General features: G+C 32.7%; 2 protein-coding genes across 3 annotated transcripts in view; one reads left to right on the forward strand and one right to left on the reverse strand.

Annotated features, from left to right (window-relative positions):
• The first annotated feature begins 689 nt into the window (after positions 1 to 689).
• Positions 690 to 15167, forward strand: LOC130671915 (uncharacterized). Its single transcript, XM_057476054.1, has 5 exons — positions 690 to 705; positions 775 to 1122; positions 13711 to 14274; positions 14362 to 14559; positions 14650 to 15167. Exons 1-5 carry the CDS (start codon positions 690 to 692, stop codon positions 15165 to 15167), a joined length of 1644 nt encoding a protein of 547 aa, XP_057332037.1.
• A 1204-nt stretch (positions 15168 to 16371) lies between these two features.
• The window catches only part of LOC130672386 (synapsin), a 513694-nt gene continuing 506428 nt past the window's right edge, over positions 16372 to 23637 (reverse strand). For both annotated transcript variants that reach the window (XM_057476939.1, XM_057476938.1), the window contains one exon: positions 16372 to 17362. In XM_057476939.1, the coding sequence (XP_057332922.1) occupies positions 17216 to 17362 (147 nt within the window). In that variant the 3' untranslated portion in view covers positions 16372 to 17215. The remainder of the gene's footprint in view (positions 17363 to 23637) is intronic.

The following is a 23637-nucleotide window of genomic DNA, read 5'->3' on the forward strand; positions in this document are numbered from 1 at the left end:
TACGGCATATCTGTATTCACATGATCATCATATATGTGCTTCAAATTCATTTCATCTTGTCGAAATAGTACAAGAAAATTGGCATTGTCACGTATCAGATGTTTTGGTATACGTGTATAGGTTTGACAGAGATAAGAGCCATCAACGCTTTTGTGTCGTCCCATACAAAAATATGGTCTGACATGATCTTGCTTCTCACAAGCTACATCATCAAATATCAGGAGAGAATTCGGTTGTGGGTCATCCGGATTTACAACTGATTCATGATCATTAAATGGGAAGTATCCGACCTCTTCTATGGGCTGTAGTGCTGCCTCTGAAAACTTATATTTAGGCTGATTCAGTAATTTAGAATATACATAAATTTTCTCAAATCTGAAACCATTCGGATGAGTAATTAGTGCAAGGAGTGCATTTGTTTTCCCACAATTTGATGGTCCACAAAAAACTGCTCGAACAGTATTTGGTAGCAGTGCACCATGACGTTTTTGAATTTTTTTATCATCACCTTGAATTACTTGATCAAAATTGATCACAGGTCATTTAGCTGTCTGTTTTTCAAACTTCATTTTGAATTATTTTAGATATCCCTAAATACTATGTTAATCCGCTGATGACTCAATTCTGACTCATCGATATGCCTATAAGTACCGAGTATTTATACGATTGAGATTAGTCATAAAGCTACAATGGTTAAGAGCAGACGTATTAGTAAAGTTAAAACTTAACGTGGCAAAGGTTTTGTCAACAGTGTTATAAATAAACTACCAATAGAATTACATATACCAAGATATCAGTACTGCGGACGTGGTACAAAATTAACGAAAAGATTAGCTCGAGGTGATCTTGGTATAAATCCTCTGGACGGAGCATGTAAAGCGCATGACATTGCGTATTCTAAAAATCCTGACAATATGGCGGCACGTCATGCAGCTGCTAAAGAGCTTGCTGAAAAAGCTTTACAACGTCTTTATGCAAAAGATGCTACCCTTGGTGAAAAAACTGTGGCTTGGGGGGTTAATAAAACCATGAGCGTGAAGAGAAGTTTGGGTATGGTTATGAAAAAGATGGCTGCAGTTGAAAAGAAGAAGACAATAAAGAGGGGGAAGTCTAAAAGAAATAGTAAAAAGAAGAAGAAGATAGTAAAGAAAAAAAAAACGACTTGTCCCCATCCGAAAAATTATAAGTTCTGCTAAAAAAGCTATGCGTAAAAGTACTGAACCAATTAAGTCTGCATGAGATGGTGCGCGCGAAGCAGTAAAAATAGCTAGTTAAAAAAGAATATTCGAGTACCTCGCCATATGTTAGATGTCCCTCTAGTATTTAAATCTCGTAGGATACCAGTACCACAAAAAAATGGTGAAAAAATTGTTACGAACCATTCAAATTAATTTATAATTAATTAGTAATAAGTATTAAAAATAGTATTTTAGTTCAAATTTGAATGGTTACGCGGGCATTTCGTCACCACGCCGGTGCTGAGACAGCGTTTGCTCGTGGAGTGGCGCATGCGCGCGGCGTTAATGAAAGCACGTGTATGATAAAATTTTATTTTATAATTTAAAAATAATTATCGACAATATTTATTGTTTATAAAGATATATTTATCCTACCAAAAACAGATTCTCTGTATAAAATCGCGCCAAGTACACGTTTAAAATTTTTACAATTAAGAAAAGATTCTTTTTACAAAAAAAATAAATCAAATCGAAAAAATACCAAGTACCTAATATAATTCGGAATCATGAAAAACATTTTCATAGAATTGAAAAAAAAATTGAAAAAAAAAATTTCAATGTACTTGGTGTGCATTACTAAATTTATTCAAGCAAAATTAATTTCGAGAATTGATTTCGCATATAAATTATTTTCTAATAAAATTGAATTCTCTTTTTTTTTTTCAGTTTATAGGCACACCAAGTACATTGAAATTTTTTTTTTCAATTTTTTTTTCAATTCTATGAAAATGTTTTTCATGATTCCGAATTATATTAGGTACTTGGTATTTTTTCGATTTGATTTATTTTTTTTGTAAAAAGAATCTTTTCTTAATTGTAAAAATTTTAAACGTGTACTTGGCGCGATTTTATACAGAGAATCTGTTTTTGGTAGGATTTGTCTTTTTTTTGTCATGTTGATTGTTAATGATTTTAATATACACTATTAGAAATCGATTTATAATTTAAGACAAGTGAGCCTATATTGTTTATAGTATTATCTTGTAGAAACAATAAAATTGTTTGTTAACAATTGTAGTAATTTTGTACTGCTAAATATCATAACCTGATTAATTAATTCTTATAAGACAAAGAGCTGCAATTGTATAACGACAGTTCCCTTTAAAGTTAACGTCAAATATATCCGTCAACGTCGGACTTTTCTATTAGTAATTTAAAACATCAAATGGCTTAGTAGTTTGACCTCTCAGCACCTTCCACCTATTACAACTAGCATATGGTGCTAACTACTTACCCTCCCGCCCCTCTGACCCAATGAAATGCATTTTTTTCAGAATCTCAAAGGATTCAAACTAAAAAAGGGTCTACTTATGATTTTTATGCGTGTTATTTAGGTTTTAGGTATCGGGTGACAGGAAACATTCCAAAACCACTCTAACTAGGTTTATATTTTTCTGAATACAATATAATGATTTATTTATCTATTTAATCCAACTTTCTCAAAAATCTAAATAGATAATCTAATAAGTATGTAATACATTGATTTATTATTTAACTTATCGACTAATTATTGATAAGATGCAATAAATGTTGTAAAATCTCAATATGTAAATTTCAAATGGAAGTTAAATGCACGCCTCTTTATGTTTTTCAAGTTCACTAATTAATTAATAGGTGGAGGCACTTGAGACCACTAAGGACATAACATAAGGAAACTTCCCTTATAGCACAGCATGGAGACTTCCGAAGTCTCCATGTAGCACAGTTTGCTTTGACAAAAGTTTACTTACAAAAGTCTCCTTGAATTTTTGGTCAAATGTCCGTCAACTTCGGACTTTTCCGTTTTTGGCGACAGCTTATTTACAACCTGCTATACAATTTGACGTAAATTTACTACCCGAATTAGAATGCAAATTTACTTCAAAGTTAACTAGAAAAAATTTATCTTCAATTTTCAGGCAAACTTTTACATCAATTTATTGTTGACTTGAAAAATTGTAAAGTATTTTACCGTCATGTAGACATTTTTGTGTATAAATTCGCTTATCTTCAGCAATAGTAAGAACGAACATCACAGACTTTTTTTTGTAGTAAAAATTAACCGCAAATTTTTCTTTCCAACTTTTGCTGTCAAAATGTCAGCAAATTCAGGCAATTTCAATGTCAAATTATTGTCAATTTCAAGCTAAAGTGGTTATTAGGGAAGTACCCTGATAGCCACCATAACCGCAAGTGAACTTCAAGCCACAGCCGTATTCTGAAGCCAACTTGAAGGAAAATGTTGGAGAGCAAACAGTTACGGTTAAAATGACAGTAAATTATCTGTAACTTGAATTCAACTTGACTACAAGTGTTACCGTCAGACAATGACATTAAGTTGATTTTTCCAACTTTTGCTTTCAAATTTTCGACGTATTTGGGCAGCGAATTTCGGTAATTTTAATTGTCAAATAACTGTCAGTCCCAAGCTAAAGTGGCTATTAGAATATATGTATATATGTATATATGTATATCCTTATGCATACCCTAATAGCCACTTTAGCTTGAAATTACCAGTAATTTGATATTAAAATTGCCTGAAATTCGCTGCCTGAATTTGTCGACAATTTGACAGCAAAAGTTAGAAAGAAAAATTTGCGGTTAATTTTTTCTCAATTTAAAGGTAAATTTTTATGATAAAAAAAAAGTCAGTTATGTTTGTTTCTACCATTTCAGAAGGTAAGCAAATTTATACATAAAATTGTCTACAATTATCCGGTAAAAAATCGCTATACAATTTTTCAAGTCAAATTAACAATAAATTGATGTAAAAATTTGCCTGAAAATTGACGAAAAATTTTTTCTAGTCCACTTTTGAAGTGAATTTGCATTTTAATTCGGGTGGTAAATTGACGTCTAATTGTTTAGCAAGTTGTATGCAAATCGTCGTCAAAAACAGAAAAGTCCGAAGTTGATGGATATTTGAAGAAAAATTCAAGGAAATTTTTGCTAAAACAAACTGTCCTATTAGGGAGGTTTGGTCAAAGACAGCCAATGACAACACCCTAATAGCACAGTTTGCTTTAGCAAAAATTTACTTACAAAAGTTTCGTTGAATTTTTCGTCAAATTTCCGTCAACTTCAGACTTTTCCATATTTGACGACAATTTGTGTGCAACTTGCTATTAAATTTGACGTAAATTTACTGCCCGAATTAGAATGCAAATTCACTTCAAAAGTTGACTAGAAAAAAGTTGTCGCCAATTTTCAGGCAAATTTTATGTTCATTTATTGTTAATTTGACTTGAAAAATTGTTAAGTATTTTTTTATCCTCAAATTGTAGACAATTTTATGTATAAATATGCTTACCTTCTGAAATGGTAAGAATGAACATTACAGACTTGTTTTTTTGTAGTAAATTAACCTTTACATTGAGCAAAAATTAACCGCAAATTTTTCTTTCCAACTTTTGTTATCAAAATGTCGGCAAATTCAGGCAGAAAATTTCAGGCAATTTCAACATCAAATTACCGTCAATTTTAAGCTTAAGTGACTATTGGGGCATCTGTATCTGTCACCGCGCCAAATATTATACGATTTTTTGATACCACCTAGCGGATATAACTAGATAGAACTTAAGAAAATAAAAAAAAAATTTTTTAGCAACCCACAAATAGTATTTCTGTGGTATAAGTATATATCTATATATGTATGCAAAATCAGGAAACATTTAAAAAATACAAGTAAACGTTGAATGCAAAATGAATAAAAAAAATTCATCTTAGACATTAACAAGGATTTATTTATATATCATTGATATCTAAAACGTTCTTACATTCTATTGATCGTCATCTCCTGGTATGATATCGATAACTTAAGTACGGATTGTTTGAATTTTATATCAGAATTTCTATATAACTCAATGAAACTATAGTAAAAAATGCAGACTAAAGCACCGCTGGTGGCGCAAAAATGAATCATTGCTATAAAAAAATTTCAATGTTTTACTGAATCATGGCATTTCTTGCAACTTTTTATTCTCTGGCAGTGCCCTTTTTGCATGAAAAAATTTATAAAAGTGTCTAAATTGGGGGTGCTATAGTATATGCTGGCCTAATTTCATTATTTAAATTAGTTCCCATAACTAAAATGAATAAAGTTTTATAGTTTTAAGACGAACAATCAATCATCTTTCGAATGAAGAAGGAATTTTCTGAAAATTTATTATTTTAAAAAAGTTTTTAAAAATGAGAGCTAAAAAGAGCCAAAAACCACTATGTCTACGGAATAGATACACGGCAGGCTCGCGCCATGACACTTCACACATATACATGTGTTTGAACGTGTACTTGGCGCGAGACACTACCGTGTCTCCTGATCATTTTGCGTTATCTGGGGGACATAATGTTTGGTCACATTATGCCCCAATCATTGTTTTTATTTTATTTAGTTTAAATTGCATATCCAGGTATTGACAAGATGAGAAATAGTGACCGTAGAGGAGGGAAAAAATCAATATTTCCTCCTGCAATATCGATGTAGAACATACGGTTTAAATAATTATTATTTAATTAAATATATCTTTTAAAATTATTATTTCGGTATAAATAAATACTAAATAAATGTATTTAATTTAATATGTATCATTCAGGTGAGGGAAAAATGTTTTTATAATTTATTCATTTGATTTAAAATAGGCCCAGAGCTAGATGATAATAATCATAATTAAGGGCGATTGTTGCGATACGTGGGTGGCCAACAAGTGGCCGGCCTTAAATGTAATTAGAAAGGTACGGATAAGCAAAGAGAGCAGACGCTGTCATTGTTGTTGTAAAGTTTAGATAAAACTACGTTGTGATTACGTTTGATTCTTTTGTTGTGACAGTGAGTAATTAATTAAATATAAATAAATCCACCGGGTGATCGGTATTTGTGGATTCTTGTCGAGATCGAGTATTGATAAGCAGTATCGAGTAAGTACTCTTGTATTCTTTCTCCATGTATTGTCACTGATAACCTCCCCGGGAATTGTTGGGGAGGTTATCACACACCCGTGAATAATTTGGTTAATTTTGGATTGCGTTTCCCACTGAATGATACATATACACATATAAAAAGGATTATGTAAAATAGATAATTCTATTTTGTTTAAATTTTAATTTAATTATTAGAAATGGCGCGCTTACAGCAGTTTGCTGTATAGATATACATACCTATATATTAGGGTGGTCCTTATTTTGGACATTTTTGAATTTTTATGCTCCCAGAGACTTATGTGGTTCGAAATAAATGAAAAAAAATATCCTCAAAGTTTCAGATCTCTATCTCAATTTTAACCCGTGCCGCACAGCACTATAAGTTTCCCATTTAAATAACACGGGGTTTTTGGCATTGAACAATTAATTTTTTATTCCGGCTAAAGTAATTGTTCGAAAAATTTGAAACTCTGTAGACTTTATCCTTATATCAGCAGCTGCTCCTCAGAATTTTTACAGATTTTCAGCTACTATAATTTTGGGGGTACAACATGATCAAAAAAAAAGAAAAAAAAATTTTTTATTTCTATATAAAATTTTTTTCAATACCATATGAAATCACTGCATGCTTATCAGATGTTCTTACTTTTTTCCATTCTCGCACCCAATTGGGTGAACAGCATATCTTTGTTGCACTAATACAGTAATCAGGAGCTTTGGATGAGTTTTTCTTATGAACAAACGAAAATTTTCAAAAATCAAAGCGCACTTCGCTAAGTAAGACAATAGTGCGTTAATGTGCAGTAGAGTGTATCTTAAAAGGATTTTTCGAATTTATTACGATCACCTCTCAAAATAGTTTCAATTACAACAGAAAAATTCCCTTAAAGTTTGAGCTCTTAATTCTAACGGGAAGAGTTACCGCAAAATTTTTTTTGTGATTTTTTCAAGAAGTATTTTTGTTTATGTTATTTGACTTTGTGTCTTTTTAAAAAATACATAATGCATTCAATTAATATCAGAGATCGTTATATCTATGCCGTATGTCTTAGTTTAACATTTAGTAAATATAATCAATAAATTAAATTTCTTTCAATATTTGCTTAAATGAGTTTGTCACCTTTGAGTTTATTATTTGTTTTAAGCATTAAATAATAAACAAAATGTTAGAAGTTTTGTGTATCATAATATCGAAATAATTATTTATTTACAATTTTTTAACTATAATGAATTATTAATAAAATAGATGTCTTTGATAAATAAATATAATAAACTTAAAAAATCACAAAAACAAAATTTGCGGCACGTTGTCCCGTTGGAATTAAGAGCTCAAACTTTGAGGGAATTTTTTTCTGTCGTAATTGAAACCGTTTGTGAGATGATCGTAATAAATTCAAAAAATTATTTTAAGGAACACTTTACTGCACACTAATGCAAAGTTCCTGATTACTGTATTAGTGCAACAAAAATATACCGTTCATCCACTTAGGTGCAAGAATAAAAAAAAGTAAGAACTTCTGATAAGCATGCAGGCTGATTTGATATGCTATTTGAAAAAAATTTTAGCTAAAAATAAAAAAAATAATTTTTTTCTTTTTTTTCATCATGCTGTATCCCCAAAATTATAGTAGCTGAAAATCTGTAGAAATTCTGAGGAGTAGCTGCTGATATAAGGATAAAGTCTACAGAGTTTCAAATTTTTCGAACAATTACTTTAGCCGGAATAAAAAATTAATTGTTCAATGCCAAAAACCCCATGTTATTTAAATGGGAAACTTACATCGCTGTGCGGCACGGGTTAAAATTTAGATAGAGACCTGAAACTTTGAGGATATTTTTTTTTATTTATTTCGAACCACATAAGCTTCTGGGAGCATTAAAATTCGAAAATGTCCAAAATAAGGACCACCCTACTATATATATATCTACACTTGTAGCTATACCTATACGCCAGCTCAGGATAGAAAATTCCTAAGTCGATGACGTAATAGTTCAGAGAAAAATTCCTGAACAATAATAATAATTGTTAAACGGAATTATTATTATTTACTTATTATTTATAATAACTATCATTATTATTATTTAAATAGTTTTACCCGAGATATTATTATTTAATTTTCTTTTCTGTGCATAATTTACAGTTTTTAGGTAGATTTTTCTAAAAACCAACTATTGTATTTGTCCTCATGGTCGATTATTCAAGGAATTTTGTCACAACCTATCATAATTAGTTGAGTAGGGTTCGAAACTACCATCCGTTAAAAAAATTATGTATGTATATATATGTATATATATTATAACACAAAAACTAGACGCTAATTTTCTGTGCTATAACTTCGTTCTCTGCCTTTAGCCTCCAGTTTCAATACGAATAGGGCGCCAGGTAATTTTTATCACTGGAATCACCAAACCAGTAAATCATGAAATTTTTGGATAATTTTTGATCTGTGGAATTATCACCAAAACCACGCATAAACAAAACTAAAACTAAAACTTAACAAAATGCTCAGAACTTATTAGCAAAACAAAACGGAGACTGGAAAATTAAAAACAGAGTTACGGTATGCCATGGTGTCGCTCAGTGTGTAGGTTTATGGAGAGAGGGAGTGGTCCGGGTTACATCATTCCCCAAAGTCATGTAGATCCATTTTTAATTTGCAACTTTTATTTAACAACAATAATCTCAAACTCTATGTAACAATAAATAAAATACGGTAGCTCAGTACAAATAATAATTTTCTCTATAACGAAAGCTGAATATAATAAAATTAATCTTAACAGAAGGTGAATTGACGTCTAAATGATACGTATCGATATCTTACAAATAAATCAATTAATTAACTAGAACTAAATTATAATCAAATAATATTTGGTAAACTACAACAATAATTATAGATTCGATACTCTAGAACATTCTCTTTAGCCAAATCGTAAAACTAACGCACATGGGTCTCATTTCGATGTTAATTACACTAATTGGTTTAACAATCAAACATATTTCTTATAATTCTTTTATAGAATAATATTAACAATGGAACATGATCGTGACTCTAAAAATGTAACATTATTCTCTCAGATATTAAATCGTTTCTTTAATTAAAACAGGAGCATGATACCTCAAGACTTTTGATTCGAACTCGATTAATTATTTATAATAATTATTTCATACCTGATGTCTGGTGAATAAATATCAAGTAACGTCTTACACTGTTTTTAATTAATACTTCTGTAGCAATAATCTTAATCTGTATCTTTCCGCAATGCCTTGAACTGTAGCGCCATTACTGCACACGTCTACTCGCTTCAAGCGACTAGAGTCGAAAACCCACGTCCGAACTCCTCGAAGGTCTCCCTCCGACTTCTTTCTCTCAATTCTCAATTCTAAAAACCCCAAACTCAATCCTATCATTATCAATAACTGACCTCTATATTCTAAATTCTAAAATCCAACCCAATCTTTACTATAACGGTAACTGGAGGCTCAAGTCCTCACCAAACGTACTCACTAAACCATTCTGAGTATGGATATCCTTGGCAGTTGCTCTCCTGGAACAGACTTCAGCTGGGATCATAAAACTTATAACCTAAGTGACCTATGACTTCCTCAGCGGTACAAGTGGTCATGACTTGTCCTCTGAGGCCTGTCAGACTAATAATTTAAAAATGACCAAACGGCTTCCACAACAGCAACGGTCACAAAATTACTGTTGAGGCCTGCCAAACCAAAACTCCAAAACTGATCCCATTCTGCATCCGTCAAATTCCTTATATACTGGAGCACTAGCATCTCAGCTAGACCTCTGCAATCAACCAAGAAGTCTCAGAGGGGATAGAACTAGGTTCTATCATCAGATGGTACCGGGTGACTAATTTAAGTCCCGCTCCACGGTAACACTGACTCGTCCACATACTCAAAATACTAAAAATTGAAATCCAAAACTCAAACTTAATCATTTCCCAAAACTTTAATCTCAAACCATATCCCATAATAATTTCCCATAATTCTGATTCTAATTTTTATTTTCTTTATCCCAAAATTCCATAACTGTAGCCAGACGTTACTCCATATTTAATTCTTAAACTATAACTTAATCAAAGATCTGTATAAAAATCGTAAATTACTGTAAGCTAAATTATAAGTCTTGAATTACCATGCTCGTAAATACAATATATTCGTTGGTGTTTGTGACGTTCACTTTGATTTGACCCCCCATACGAAAAATAACGTCACAATATATACATATATATGTATATATATATATATATATATATATATATATATATATATATATATATATATATATATATATATATATATATATATATATATTGTGACATTTGAGATTGTCTGGTCCTCGGCGGATCCCACGCGTCAAATTAATTTTAGTCAATAATTCATTTTTGGTTTCTGAATTTGATAATAATAATAATTAGGACCTGCGAGGCACACGGGAGTGATGGGAAGTCTCAGGTAGAGTAACGCGACTAGCGACAGGCTTTCAGCAACGATCCCCGAAGACTCTGGTAGGTGGAGATTAATTATTGTTAAGTTAAGTTAGTACCTAAGAATTAGTTATTAATTAGCTGGACAAACTTCCAACTCGCTCACCGGAAGTGGACCACGATCATCGAGTAAGGCAAGCCGCGACCAATCCAGGAAGACCCGCAGATAAAGCAAGGGAAAACTCGCATCAAAACCAACGACCGTCAGCCTGTAAGCCACGAGTAGTTCGAGTTTCAAACGCGAGAGCACGCGCGCCATCAATCCGAGCCATGGACTCGAAGGTTCAGTAATGAACAATTTATGGTACCGCTGGCGCCATCTCTGAGGTAGCAGCTGAACGGGGCGATAGAGTGGGGAGTCGCGTGTGAGATCCACGTGATCGGAGAGATTGCAGCCATCTTTGCTGGATGCTTGTTGCTGACAACACGTGGTTGATAAGTTTATCTTGTTCAAGCAATATTATTCTGATATTAATTAGCTTCAATTAAACTAATTTGAGTGCCGCGAAGGCTATATATTGTCGCAGAATACCAGTAATAAATATTTAAGTGCCGCGAAGGCAAATTGTTTTGTTAAAGAAACAAAAAAAAATAAAGAAAGATTCAAGTGAAGACATAATCGTCGTCGAACCGCGTGTGTCTCGCAGCTGACTCTGGAATTACGCAATTGCTGCAGCCTGGGAAGGAGTTGTCAGGCCCTGCCGAGGATCGCCGAGAGCTGGACAACGACCAACATCCCCTCGTCGACCGCTGTAAAGGGTGAGTGGAAGTTTGTACTGCGCTTATCGGTCATTTCAATGCCCCGTATTTGTGGTGGTTAAAATTTTTTTTTTGTTTGTTTCGATTATGATTATTATTATTTTAATTTTATTTTGTTGAACTGTGCATTTTGGCGAGTTGTCAAGCCAGAGTCCTCGAGCACCGCGTGGTCGTCACGAGTGAGTAGTTGTCGAGCAGAGTGGTTATGTGTTTACCGCAATTGTAAAATTTTTTTTGTTTTTTTTTTTCGCGTGGTATGCAATTGAGTTCGCGAACCAAGGACATTGGTTTTTTTTTGTGTGTGTTCGCCGTCGCTACGGGTGCGTGACGCGAGTATGATATTATTTATTCCTGTTAGAATAAATCCGTTGGAAATTTAGTATTTTTTTTTTGAGGATAAAAATAAGTCGCGATTCCTAGTTTATATTATTATTATTTTTTTTTATTATTATTATTTTTTTTATTATTATTATTATTTTTCTTTGCTCAAATCATGGAATACTGGTGCGTTTGTTAGATGTAAAATAAGATCGTTACTAAAAAAAAAAATACTTGTAGTGCTTATTGGCAGTTAAAACTTATAATTTTGTTCGGTTTGTTGTTGTTGATTGCGTGCAAAAATAATTTCGCGTCTTGACAAATTAATTCAAAGAAGTAATACATAAGTTTGAGCGAATCTCTGAGCAGTAATTATACTGGAATGCGCGTGGTATGATCAGTGCGCCGCGTGGTATGATTGTGTAGGAAATTTTATTTTAAGGTGAATATGCGAAACGATGTATTGATGATACTGTTGAGAACTGCGTAATTTTTTTTCTGTTTTGATTAAAGTGTTTAACAAGTTTGTTTCTTTTTACAATAAAATTTCTTTTGTTGTGTGGGTAAATAATTGCTTTGACAGTAATAGCCGGTAAGATACCCAGACCCAACTCCTCCCGCCGCCCAGGAAGCTCGTTTTCCCTGAACCCTTCACACTAGTAAAATTCTGCGTCGTGAGTTTGGTAATTCTCTCCAAAAATTACCTGGCGTCCAACGGGAACTGCAGGTAAGCCAAAATTTAATTGCACAGAGAATTCTCGCTGGTTAGATTCCCAGCCGGGAATATCTCGTGACAATATATATATATATATATATATATATATATATATATGAATTTAATTGAATTGAATTTGAATTTAGTTGGTTTAACCGGGCACTCAGCTTGTGTTAGCCATTGTACCCGGGCCCAGTGAGGACAATTTTATAGTTATCGGAGAGGATCGCAGTCCTGGTGATCATTGTTATTAGGCCTTGCCTTATTGCCAGTCCACCTAACAACGAACTTGCTAAGTCCACTGTCCTTCCGACAACTATTTATAATTTGACTACTGTAGATACTATTGGTTGTGAGTTTATAGGTGGAGGAGACATAGTTTTTAATTCGGTGATTCCCCGCCCCGAGTCCAAGGGAGCACGTCGCGGGACACAGCCGCTGTCAGCAGTCGTCACTAGTTCAGGAAGAACCGGGACCTGGCGTTAGCTAAGGCCACCGTCGTTCTCCCGTCACTATGAGTCCTAGCCTTCAGCTACCGCGGCCATCATACGTCGTGTCCTTGTCATCGGGGGGTTTTGTCATCCGAAATTATGTCTCCTAAGAAGATAATGTGGGTGTTATTATGGTCCATCCTTCAGAGCCCACTGTGTAGGATAAGGCACTTATACAATGGAGGATGCCTGTTATCCAAGGGCAACGTTCGTGGTGGAGGACTTCCTCTATCATTGCTTTGACACGTTGGCTTACACCAAAGCTAGAGGTTCTACGAATGTTTATGGGCCTCTGCCGCCACCAATGCTCGGCATATACAGGTGTTCTTCTTTGATAAGAAGCCCCACTCGCTAGCCTAGTCATAGAAGCAGCAGAGCCCTGCAGATTCGATCGAGATTTTGTGTTCCGCTATCATTTTGTAATGAAGTCGGCGCCACTTCAATTCGGTCGAAAAATTGTCGGTATTCCACTACCAGGGAGCTGACAATGTAATGCACATAAATAGTATTGCGAAAATAAAATTCATTGGTGCATGCCGGAATCGAACTTGGTCCTACGCTTTGGTAAGCAAGTACCATGTTCGATAGGCTATTGCCAGCCCTCTTATATATATATATATATATATATATATATATACACATATATATATACACATATATAAATTTTTCAACGAATGGTATTTTCGAACTCTACTCAACTAATTATGATAGGTTGTGACAAAATTCCTTGAAAAATCGACCATGAGGACAAATACAATACCTAGATTTTAAAAAAAATCTACCTAAAAAGTGCCACAGTCCACACTGGCGACACCACTCTCTACAGTTGACCTGAAACTCGCAAAGACTTTGCTGATAAAGTATACACAAAGTCAGTACTATTTGCAAGAGCTGAAACTACCGAAAGATGGTGATTCTCTACAACGAAATCATCGTCTCGCTGAATTGATTCCCTACGTCGACTACAATGGAGTTCTCAGAGTCGGCGGTCGCTTGAAGAATTCGCTACTGGATGATGACCAAAAAAATCCAGCTATTTTGTCAAGGTCATCACGCTTAAGTACGCTACTAATAGAACATTCGCATCAGACAACATTCCACGGGGGAACTCAATTGACTCTCGCTGATCTACGGAGATCTGTCTGGATAGAAGGTGGGCGTGTTCCAGTCAGGTCTCACATTCTTCGCTGCGTCGTGTCCACGAGACATAGAGGTGTTCGTGCACAACAATTAATGGGACAATTGCTATCCGCTCGTGTAAGACCATCTAGAGCATTCTTACACACTGGAATAAACTACGCTGGGCCAGTAACACTGAAGACATTTCAAGGTCGAGGTGCAAAAACTTATAAAGGTTGGATCGCTGTATTTGTATGTCTCGCAACGTCTGCTTTACATATTTAAATTGTCACTGATTACTCCACTGACGCTTTCGTCGCAGCATTTCGAAGATATACTAGTCGGGAAGGCGCCTGCAGTACCCTATACTCGGACTGTGGTACAAATTTTGTAGGAGCAGACGCAAAGCTAAAAAAAGAATTCGCAGCAGGATCGAGACAGCTAAAGGAACTTCAGTATTTACTCGCTACTGATGGCACAGACTGGAAGTTCAACCCGCCAAGCGCTCCTCATTTTGGTGGTAAATGAGAAGCAGCCGTTAAGTCAATAAAGTTCCATATTATTCGAACTATTGGTAAATCGCTATTGACTTACGACCAACTCGCTACAGTGTTAACACAGATTAAAGCTGTGCTAAATTCAAGACCGATCGCTCCACTATCCGAAGATCCTGCAGATTTAACCGCTCTGACTCCCGGTCACTTTCTCATTGGTGAACCGCTAATCGCTGTACCTGGACCTTCGCTACTGGAGAAAAATACCGCTACGATGTCACGCTGGCAACAACTACAACAAACGTTCCAGAAATTTTGGAGCAGATGGTCGTCTGAGTACCTACAACATCATCAGTCTATATCTAAGTGGCACCATCCATCTAATGACATCAAAGTGAGCTCATTAGTCTTGTTGACTGATGAGAGGTTCCCACCATCGAAATGGCCACTTGCAAGAGTACTCACATTACACCCAGGGAGAGATGGCTTGACTCGAGTAGTCACCCTGAAGACCGCTACTACTGAACTTGTTCGACCAATCGCTAAATTGTGTGCACTACCACTTCACTCTCCAGATGACAATCCTGTCGACACCGTCGCCAGCGCTGAGGAGAATGTTCATTCTCGAGCTTGATTAAATTCAAAAGCTTTGTGCATTTCCGCTAGTCCGGGAGCTGCCAAACTCGCTACTGACTTCAAGGTCAGAATAGTGCCGGGTCACTCGCTATATGGGCCCGACACTTGTAATTTCTTGCTCATGATCGTGTCAAGACGACATGACAACCCGCTACCGAACCGACCAATCAGAAAAATTGGTGGCTAACTGCTTCCTGTTGGCGCGCTTTTAAGCCAATGGAAAAATTCGCTGAGACAGCGAAGGAAGACGCCATCGTTTCATCATACAATTTTACAACGTGCTCTTGTACTGAATACCTCGTGTATTAAAACCGCTTTGCTATATATTGAATTCTCTTGTAAACTAATACAAAACTCTTGTGCGAATTTATCCTCAATATTTATTCAGTGAATTAAGGCTGCTATTTATTGAGTATAAATAAATTGTCATTCGCGTGTAATTGATAAGTAAATTAATTTCCGTGAACGTAACCGCTACCGACCACGTGTCGACGTTTTTATGCGTGAATCTTTTTCATTATTGTCGCATTCGCTGTCGCGTATTTTTTATTGTTGAATTCGCTATCAATAATTATTTCTGATAATAATTATATGTAACAAGTGTAAATAAATAGTTAATTTATTTTCTATAAAAAGTGTGTAATTTTTAGTTGTTAAAATTACCATCACCTACACCAGATCCTTTAGATTAATTCGCTCACTTTACATACAGTGATCACCGCAAATCGTTTTTTTTCGAAAGCGTTATTAGGGAAAGTTCGTTACTGGTTCTTTTGTGGATATTTTTGCGTAAAGATTTCAGGAAATGTTTTTAAAATTACACTTAACAATGTACAAAAGGTTTTAATTAATTTACTCTATCCATATAGCTGACAAAAATTCACAAAACAAGTGTTTTTCTTTCACGCTTCAGACGTTGACCTTCCCTTAATGATTAAACTACTAAATGAGCAGACTATCTAATTATCAACTCATAGAAAATAGAATTGAGAAAGGAGGTTTTTAAAAATTTTATAATCAGTCTGATACTTTTACTGTAATAGTAACAAACTATTGAAGTTTACTCTTGATTCAATTTGAACTTGTAGTTACTCACTAATGACTTACGACATTCAAAACTTTTTAGTTAAATTTTTCCTCTGATGATGAAATAGGAAATAGAAAACGGCAAAGAGAAAATTCTAAATATTAATAATAAGAGCTTATATTCAAACAGATGTTTTATTCAATACTGTTACAACTACTGACTAAGCAAATTCAAAATAAAACACACAATTCTTCTCCGGTCAACCTAACATATACATTAATTAACAAACACCAAATCATTATTTTTTGATAATTCAACAGGAATATCTTGAATAAATTCATACAAAACTGGGAAAGAAACTCGAAAACGCCCTGTAATAGATGAGCTAATGATTTAAAACCTGATCATTCTCATGCTTGATTCATTACTCGTAATCAACTTCAAGATTAAAATAATTTTCTGTAAAAATCATTTGTATGTACCAGAAACAAACTATTTAGAATCCATATGTTCTATAATCTAATGTTTTTTTTTATGTATGAATGGAATGTGTTAACATATCAATAGGATATTTTTTGCTTTTACATAATTATTTATGATTGTATCATAATGTTTTATGATTGTATCATAATGTTTTATGATTGTATCATAATGTTTTATGATTGTATCATAATGTTTTATCTCAACAAGATAAAAGACTAAGTAAATAAAATTAATCAATATGATAGAGAAGCACAAAATTACGGCTGACAAAATTTTAACTGTCCTTTTTTTTCAGTCTTACAAGATTGCTCTAATATTTATTTTCACTAAGTATTCAACAAACGATAATATAATGCTACATCGTAGTTCTTGTTTTTTTATTAATTTAAAATGTTAACTGCTATTAATTGATTTTGTGACAAAAAATATGTAAGTACTGCAACAATAATCATATTATAGTTGTATTTGCTTTGCTCATTCGATATTTCAATTTTACATTTCACCAAATATACCCGCGAAAGTTTTGCGAAGATTTTTCATCGTATCTTCAGAGTCTTCACCCAGTGTGGCTTGAGACTGACTTCCTTGACGCTGAAATGAAATTCTTGATGGTGGTAATGGCGGTGGTTCATCGGAACGGCGTCCTGTAGATGGCACATTAGCCGCTGTGCTTGACTGGGATGCTGTTAAAATTATAAATTTATATAAATAATTATATTGATGAAATTTTAAACGTTAAATTTATAATTATATTAATTAATAGTGTCATTAATGTTCCCAAAGATTTTCATATCCTTTGTTTTTATGATTCCCAAAATAGAGCTTGGAAATCGAGAGTCTTCTGTTGAGTCATTCAATTTGAAGTATCATGATTCATTCGGTTACAATAGGAGAGTTAAAAATAAGAGTAGTAGCATATGGTAAAATAATAGTGATTGTCTTAGAATGTTAATTGATTTTTTAGAGAAATTTAACTCAGATCCAAATCATTCTTTTTTAAACATGCGTACGCACAAACTCTTTAATGGCAGTAAGTATTGAGAATAATATTCATCGGAATCCAGCGTCGAGTGTGCTCAACTTAAACAATCTAACTATGGGTAAAAATTATCGCATATGGGTTTAACCATCTATAAACGCTTCATTTATTGCCACAGATAAACATTGGAAAGATAGGACCATACGTGACGACTAGTGATTTCCATACGGTCATGTATAATTTTGTACTGCCATTGACACTCATGCTTGGGTATGAATTATCTTTAATTTTGAAAAAAATCCGGGCAACGGTTGGCCCTCCATGCCAACCCCAAAAATTCCCGCTGTTTTCGAGCTCAGGAAGCTTGAAAACATTATTGTGGGTACATTTTCGAACTCTTCACGCTCGGAAATATTATCGATTGCAATCGTTTTTTATGACCTTCTCAAGCTCAAACATGTTACGTTACATTTTCTAGTTCAAATTTTTGAGGATCGAAAATAATGATTGAACAAGCATTTTTACATTTTTTATTCACGATTATGTTTAATAAATTAATGTATTCAGGCAAAAATCAATGCTCGTGACCAAAATAAGGGTTAAAATAAGTTTTTACTCATATGAGAGCGTGATTATATAAAATACCTGGGAAAAATATTAAAAACGGATTTGTTTTATGTTGTGTTGATAATATAATTTAAACTAAAGAACGACTTGAATTGCATCACGTGTGATAAGAATAACCATGAAGACGAAGAGTTCATATTTATATTGAACACATTTAGTGCCTTATATTATGATTTATCCAAGAAAAATAATGAAATGTGATTTTCTTAACTTTTAACGTTGATGTCTTTTGAACGATGTAACCGATCGCGATGTACAATGTGGCAACCGGTACTGTGCGTTTTCATCCCCCGACAAAACATCCTCGACAAAATATCCCCGACAAAATATCCTACGGACAAAATATCTCCCGACAAAAGATCCACCGATAAAATATCTCCGGACATAATATCCCGACAAAATATCTTTCGATATAATTTGCACAATTTTCCTGAAAAACTAGCACTCTAAATAGGCAGTTACTTTTTATTTATAAATTATCACAATTTTCCTGAAAAACAAGCACCCAAATTAGTTGTGAACAGTACAAATAAAACATTTAAATTATAACGCAAAAATTATACGCTAATCTTTGCGCTACAACTTCGTTCTCTGTCCTTAGCCTCCAGTCTCGATACTAATAGAGCGCCAGGTAATTTTTATCACTGGAATCACCAAACCAGTAAATTACGAAAATTTTAATAATTTTTGATCTGTGGAATTATTTCATAAACCACGCATAAATGAGGTGGATAATTTTTGATCTGTGGAATTATCACCAAAACCACGCATAAAATAAAATTCAAAACTTAAACTAAAATGCTCAAACTTAATAGCAAAACAAGACAGAGACTGGAGCACTAAAAACAGAGTTACGGTATGCCGTGGTGTTGCTCAGTGTGTAGGTTTATGGAGAGAGGGAGTGGTCCGGGTTAAATCATCCCAAACTCGTGTAAATTATTAAATGATTTGCAATTTTTATTTAACAATAAAATAAATCAAATACTAGAACATAATACAAATAATCTTACTCTCTATAACAAAATACTGAATCCGAAAAATACAACGATCCAGTAAATCCAAACGGCAACTTGGCATCTAAATGATGCGCGTCAAAACCTTATAACTGAATTAATTAAAAATAATTAATTAAAATAATTAAATAACTGGAGCCAACCGATACTCAAATAGTACTCGGTGAACGGGAACCATAATCTTAAATTTGTTACTCTAGCATACTTGCTGTAGCAAAAATCGTACGACTAACGTACCTGGATCTCATTTTTGACGTTCATTAGGCAATAATTAACTTACTGACTAACATATTCCCTATAATTATTTTATAAAAATAATATTAACATTAGATCGCGAACCTGACTCAAAACTGTAACTACTTTCTCATACTTTTCACAAATCTTATATCTTTTCTTTAACTAAAACCGTAGCATAATACCTCAAGATTCTAACTCAAACTCGATTAATTATTTATAATAATTATCTCATACCTGATTACTGATGAATAAAATATCAAGTAACGTCTCACACTGTTTAAAGCAATACTTCTGTAACGATTACTCCAACCTGTAGCTTTCTGAAGCATCACTCCTGAACACGTCTGCTCGCTTCGAGCGACCAGAGTCGAATCTCTTACTGTACTCCCCAAACCAAAAACATCATCGCCATCTATATCGGCTCTCTATACTTTACTCCATAACTCCAACTCGATATTGAGTATGGATATCCCAATGTGTGCGCTCTCCTGGACTTGGCTTCGGTGAGATCGCAGACTAAAATTCTTAAATTTAAGTGACCAACGGTTACCCTCAGCAGCACACTGGTCAAAGCTGTCCACTGAGGCCTACCAACAAAACCCAAAACTCCAAAAATGACCAGAAATAACGGCTTCCACAGCGATAGTGGTCACTAAACCATCGCTGAGTCCTGCCAATCATAATAACAAAAACTGATCTCTTACACCTAGTCCATAGTCCCTATTTTGGAGCGCTAGCATTTCAGCTAGACCTCTGCACTCCACATGGAAGTCTCATAGGGTCAGGCAAGCATCCTGACATCAGATACAACCGGGTGGCAATTACTTGAGCCCCATTCCACGGTTGCTCCGACTTTTCCACACACTCAATAAACCAAAAACTGAAAATTCCAAAACTCAAACTTTATCTTTTACCCAACTCTAATCTCCACCCATATCCCACAATAAATTTCCCATATAAATTTTCTGTAGCCAAACGTTACTCCATATTTTATTCTTAGACTATAACTCGATCACCAAAAAAAAACTATATAAAAATTGTAATTTACTGTAGCTAAATTCTAAATCTTGAGTTACCATGCTCGGTTATGCCCCAAAATCAGTTGGTGCTTGTGACGTCAACTCAATCCAAGCCTCGTCCAAAAAAATAACGTCACAAAATAAAAAAGAGAAATTTCGCTGATAGGATATTTTATCGGGGATATTATTTCCGGAGATATTTTGTCGGGGGATCTATTGTCGGGAGCTATTTTGTCCGTAGAATATTCTGTCGGGGGATGAAAACGCGCAGAATCGTGGCAACTGGCAGGTTTTATTGAGTATCAGAGCTGATTGAATTTTGGAGATAATTGGCTTAGTCGGTCTTAAGATATTTGCGCAAAACCGTTTCTTTCGCTAGCAATATTTCTCAAACGAATTAACCGACTGAGATGATTGAGGCGAAAAACAATGGGTTTCATTGAGCGCAGAGCATAATATATATTTCAAAATCGATCAATCAAGTTGTTTCTGAAAAATTCCAAAACTTAAAAAAGGAAGAGTTTTTTTTTTATATTTCTTCTATATCGGAGTCTACTTTATTGATCGATCTAAAATTTCCAGAAAAATTAGCGGCCAACAAATTCTTTCGACTGCCGCAAAAATCATCTGAATCGGTTCAATCATTTAATATCTGAAGAGTTTACATTTATACAGAGTTCTTTAAGCTTGAAAAATAATTACGGTACACTATCGAGCCCGTCAAGCTTAAAAAAAGTGACGGTTTGAATTAATGTCTGAGAATTCGAGAAATTGAAAATTGTCAATACGAATCATTTTTTAAATAATTGCTCACAATTGTGCATGATAAATTCAACGGTTTTAGATAGCAATCAATAGAAATGATCGAGATGATACGTTATATAAAACTTTAACCCCTTAGAGTCTGACCTTAAAACCCCACTGTTCGGTCTGGCAGAGCCCGATAGAATTAGAAAGAGCGCGAAGCAAATGTGACAGGGCCGTATTATAAGAGAAAAAATTTCAACTAAGCAGGAATAAAAAATTATTTTATTTTTTATTTTTAATTTATTAAATAATAAATATCAAAGGACTTAAATTAAAAGTAAGAACAACATTTGTATAAAATATTAACTTAAAAACTACATTAAATATTTATTTGCTGGATCGGGATGGTGAAAGAAATAATAATTCACTAATTTGGTGTATTGTCCATATTTAATAAAAATAAATCACAGATAATAGCAAGAGTACAAGAGTCGATCACGAGTTTATATCGGAGCACTTCTTAAACCCGGGAAAAAATGTTTTTATAAAATTTTATAAAATAATGTAAAATTTTATACAATTTTATAAAATTTTGTAAGATTTTATAAGATTTTACAGCAAAACTTTATAAAAATTCATACAATTTTATAAAATTTTATAATATTTTATACAATTTTATAAAATCTTATAAAATTTTATAAAATTCAATAAAATTTTATAAAGTAAGCTCTGAGTAAGGAACGTAATAGATGAATGTAATTCTATAAAATTGTATGACATTTTATAAAATTGTATAAAATAGAATAAAATTTTATAAAGTTTTACACAATTGTATAAAATTATATAAAATTTTATACAATTTTATAAGACTGTACAGCGAAATTTTATAGAATTTCATATGATTTTATATAATTTTATCAAATTTCATAAAATTTTATAAAATTTTATAAAATTTTATATAGTAAGATCTTAAAAAGGAAGTAATAATTAGATAAAATTTTATATAATCGTACGAAATTTTATAAGATTTTATAAAATTGTATAAACTTTTATATAATTTCATAAAATTATATAAATTTTTATACAATCTTATACAATTTTATAAAGTAATTTCTTAGTGAGGGAAGTAATAATTAAATGAAATTTGATATAATTGTATGAAATTTTATAAAGTTTTATACGATTTCATAAAATTATATAAAATTTCATACAATCTTATACAATTTTATATAATTTCATGAAGTAAGTCCTTAGAAGAGAAGTAATATTTAGATGAAATTTTATAAAATTTTATAAAGTTGTATACGATTTCATAAAATTATATGCAATTTTATAAAATCTTATACAAATTTATACAATTTTATAAAGTAAGATCTCAAAAGGGGAGTAATAATTAGATAAATTTTTATATAATTGTATGAAATTTTATAAAATAATATAAAATTTTATAATATTTCATAAAACTTTAGAGAATTTGATGTCACTATTGCATCTAGTGTGGGGTAGCATTTTGTAAAATTTGATAAAATTTCACACAATTTTATAAAGTTTATTACAAATGATTATAAAAATTGTTAGAAATTCAAAGTAAATAGGCAAAATTTTCAATGGCCATAAAAAAAATTTCATTTTTGCCGGCAAAATATGGTGATAAACAAATATGAAAATTATATTATCAAAAATATAATTGATTACCTAAATATATACAGGGTACCCCCAGAAAAATGTAGAAAAAAACAAATTCTGAATATTGAATAAGTTTGATTTTATTAAAATTTTTTGTAAGTTATTTACATTAAGAAAATATATATTTTACACAATTATTGGATGCAAAGGAAGATAAAAAAGTTTTTAATAGTTTTTATCATAATACAAAATTCTTTATCGTTTTTCGACCGGCACTCGATTCTTGAAAAAATTTAACGAAAAAAAATTCAAAATAATGCTCAATTATATCTACAAAAGTAATTTTGGGATGGTTATAATAGATTTAAAAAAAAAAATTTTTTTTCATAAAATTTTAGAAGTACCTCGTTTTGCCTACCCCCGCCAACCCTTTCTCTTACATATTTATATATATATATATATATATATATATATATATATATATATATATATATATATATATATGTATATATATATATTACAAAATGTGATAATTCTGAATTTAATGTTTTTAAACTTTTATTTTGTCAACTATCAATTAAAATTAATTCTTCATTACTCAAGGAAAAATTCAAAGGTTTCGCCATTAATTCTAAAATATAAATCATTAAAAATCAATAAATTTAATTAATTTTAAAATTTTATGTCCATTAAACAATCGATAGTTGAAT

Source organism: Microplitis mediator, chromosome 7 (assembly GCF_029852145.1).
Source record: "Microplitis mediator isolate UGA2020A chromosome 7, iyMicMedi2.1, whole genome shotgun sequence".
Taxonomy (NCBI): Eukaryota; Metazoa; Arthropoda; class Insecta; order Hymenoptera; family Braconidae; genus Microplitis; species Microplitis mediator.